General features: G+C 41.3%; 1 protein-coding gene across 1 annotated transcript; it reads right to left on the reverse strand.

The window, feature by feature from the left end:
• Nucleotides 1–609: 609 nt before the first annotated feature.
• LOC127040882 (olfactory receptor 6N1-like) lies at nt 610–1,542 on the reverse strand. Its single transcript, XM_050935434.1, has one exon. It carries the CDS (start codon nt 1,540–1,542, stop codon nt 610–612), a length of 933 nt encoding a protein of 310 aa, XP_050791391.1.
• Nucleotides 1,543–2,573: the final 1,031 nt, after the last annotated feature.

Here is a 2,573-nt window from a genome sequence, read left to right on the forward strand (position 1 = left end):
TCATGTGGTGACCCCTAGTTCTTGTATTATGAGAAGGAATAACTAACACTTCCTTATTTACTTTCTCCACACCCGTCATGATTTTATAGACCTCAATCATATCCTACCTTGGTTGTCTCTTTTCCAAGCTAAAAATTCCCTTGGTCTAACAACCCCATATTTTGACTACTAACCCTACCATGGACCCTATGAGGCTCAGCAATTTTCAGGACAATCCCAGTAAGCACATAGGTATTAAAACACTTAGAAACATCATCTGTAAAACAGGAAGTGAGTGTCAACTTTAACTATAGCAGAGCTGTCGTTTCACTATACGATACTATGTGCTACATTTTCTAATTGTTTTCAGCTTCCTCCATTTTTGGGGTGCCCAACTTACCATCTATTCTCTGAATATCAGGCTTTTTTAAGATGTTTCAAGAACACTGCAAAATTGAGGTACTGAAAATCACTGGTTACATCTGAAAATGTCTCATGTCTTTCTGTCACATCAGTGAAGTAGTCATTTTGGAGGGAAAGATGTATAGGACGATAAGAATAAAAGGTGGAATGGAGAGACACAGGACATTGAGAGAAGGGGTGAGGAAGCAAGTTTAGGTGCTCTGAAACTTAACCCTTATTCCTCAAGAATGTTCTTCTCAGGGCCATTTTCACATCCTTATTCCTCAGTGTGTATATGATCGGATTCAGTAGTGGCGTTATCACTGAGTAGAAAACTGACACCACTTTATTGATGTTGGACTCATATTTCACTGCAGGGCGGACATATGTGAAAATGATGGTCCTAAAATAGATGGTGACCACAGAGAGGTGCGCAGCACAGGTGGAAAAGGTCTTCTTGCGGGCAGCAGCTGACGACATCCTCAGTATGGTGGCTATGATTTGGAAGTAAAAGGCCATGGTGAAAAGGACAGCAGACATGATGACAAGAGTGCTGAAGGCATAGCCTACTGCTTGTATGGAGTAGGTGTCATTGCATGAGAGCCTAAACAGCTGATCGGCATCACAGAAGAAATGGTTAATCCTGTTGGGGGTGCAGAAGGAAATCCTGGCAAGCATGAAAGATGCAAATGTGGGACAGACAAACCCCATGAGCCAGCAGAACATAGCTAAGTACTGGCAGGTGCTAGGGCTCATGATGGTGGCATAATGCAGTGGATTGCAGATGGCCAAATACCGGTCGTAAGCCATGACTGTCAGGAGGAACAGCTCAGTGGCACCAAAGGAGAAGAAGAAGTAATACTGGGCAATGCAGCCGGAGACAGAGATGGTGCTCTGCTCCACCAGGAAGCTGGCCAACATCTTGGGCACTGTGACGGTGGTGTACCAGACCTCCACCAAAGAAAGGTTACAGATGAAGAAGTACATGGCAGTGTGGAGGTGGGAGTCTGCTAGGATGACAAGGATGATAAGCACATTGCCCATGAGTGAGAGGAGGTAAATGATTAGGAACAGCACAAAGAGCAAGATCTGGAACTGTGGCAGGCTGGTGAACCTCTGGAAGATGAACTCAATGACCACTGTCCGGTTCTCTCTCTCCATGGGATTGGCCGGATAAATCTGTAAATTAAGAAGCACCTCATCTTCTGCATAAACACAACTGGCCCAAAAAATACCAATTACATCTTGGATTAATGAATTATTAGGAGCTTCTCTCTCTCTCTGTCTATCTGTCTGTTTGCATGTCATCTGTGCATCAGAACATTATTTGATTACCAACAGGAATTAGGACCAGATTTGTAAAGATATTTAGGAACCTAATTGATTTCAATGAGAGTTTGGTACCTAAATACCTTTAAATATCTTGACTTTTACTAGTGCCTTTCTTTTTTCATGTTGATTCCTAAACCTCCAGTGAAATTTATAACCCAATACATCAATCCTCCCTCCTTTCCACTTGAATTCCCCTGTCAAATCCACTTCATTTGCCTCATTCTCAGTAGGAGTAGTTGTGGAGTAAGGTACAGAATCTCATGATTGAATCTTGCAATTATAAACAATACTATGGATTTAAAGCAGTGTAACTGAGGTCAGATTTTTCTTTGATATTTCTTAACTTCCAAGTCTCCTAGTCAAATTGGAAGGTGCTGGAAGACATGGGAACAAGTTCTGCTCTGAGTTGTACCAGTCTAGCTGGACAAGGATTACAATGGTACAAATGAAAGGAGAATTTGATAGGTACAATGAATCTTGTAATACTATTCAGTAACCTAAGTAAAGTGAATTAATGAGTATTAATCTACCCCAAAAAAGTGAGTTTAGGTTATAGCATTTTGGAATCAGATTCTGATCTAAGTTACATTACTTTAAATCCAAAGAAATATATTAACTTCTACTGAATTACAACTAAGGTTAGAATTTGGTACTGAGTCTTCACTGGCTATGTGTTTACACAGCAAAACATCACAATCACTATGGTCACTGATAAGCTATTGTGCCATCAATATTAGGATACAGTGCATAGGCTGAATGGTCTTGTCACCCTGAGATCTGGGCTGTGATGTAGTGGCATGGAAGTGTGTGGTTGTGTCGGTAGAAGAGATTCAGAGCAGGAGGTGAGTGAGGTTCTGATT

This window comes from Gopherus flavomarginatus (genome assembly GCF_025201925.1).
Source record: "Gopherus flavomarginatus isolate rGopFla2 chromosome 11 unlocalized genomic scaffold, rGopFla2.mat.asm SUPER_11_unloc_1, whole genome shotgun sequence".
NCBI lineage: Eukaryota > Metazoa > Chordata > Testudines > Testudinidae > Gopherus > Gopherus flavomarginatus.

What these genes read in the sequence shown, in the direction of transcription:
- LOC127040882 (XM_050935434.1), bottom strand. Translation starts at nt 1,542, where the DNA reads ATGGAGAGAGAGAACCGGACAGTGGTCATTGAGTTCATCTTCCAGAGG.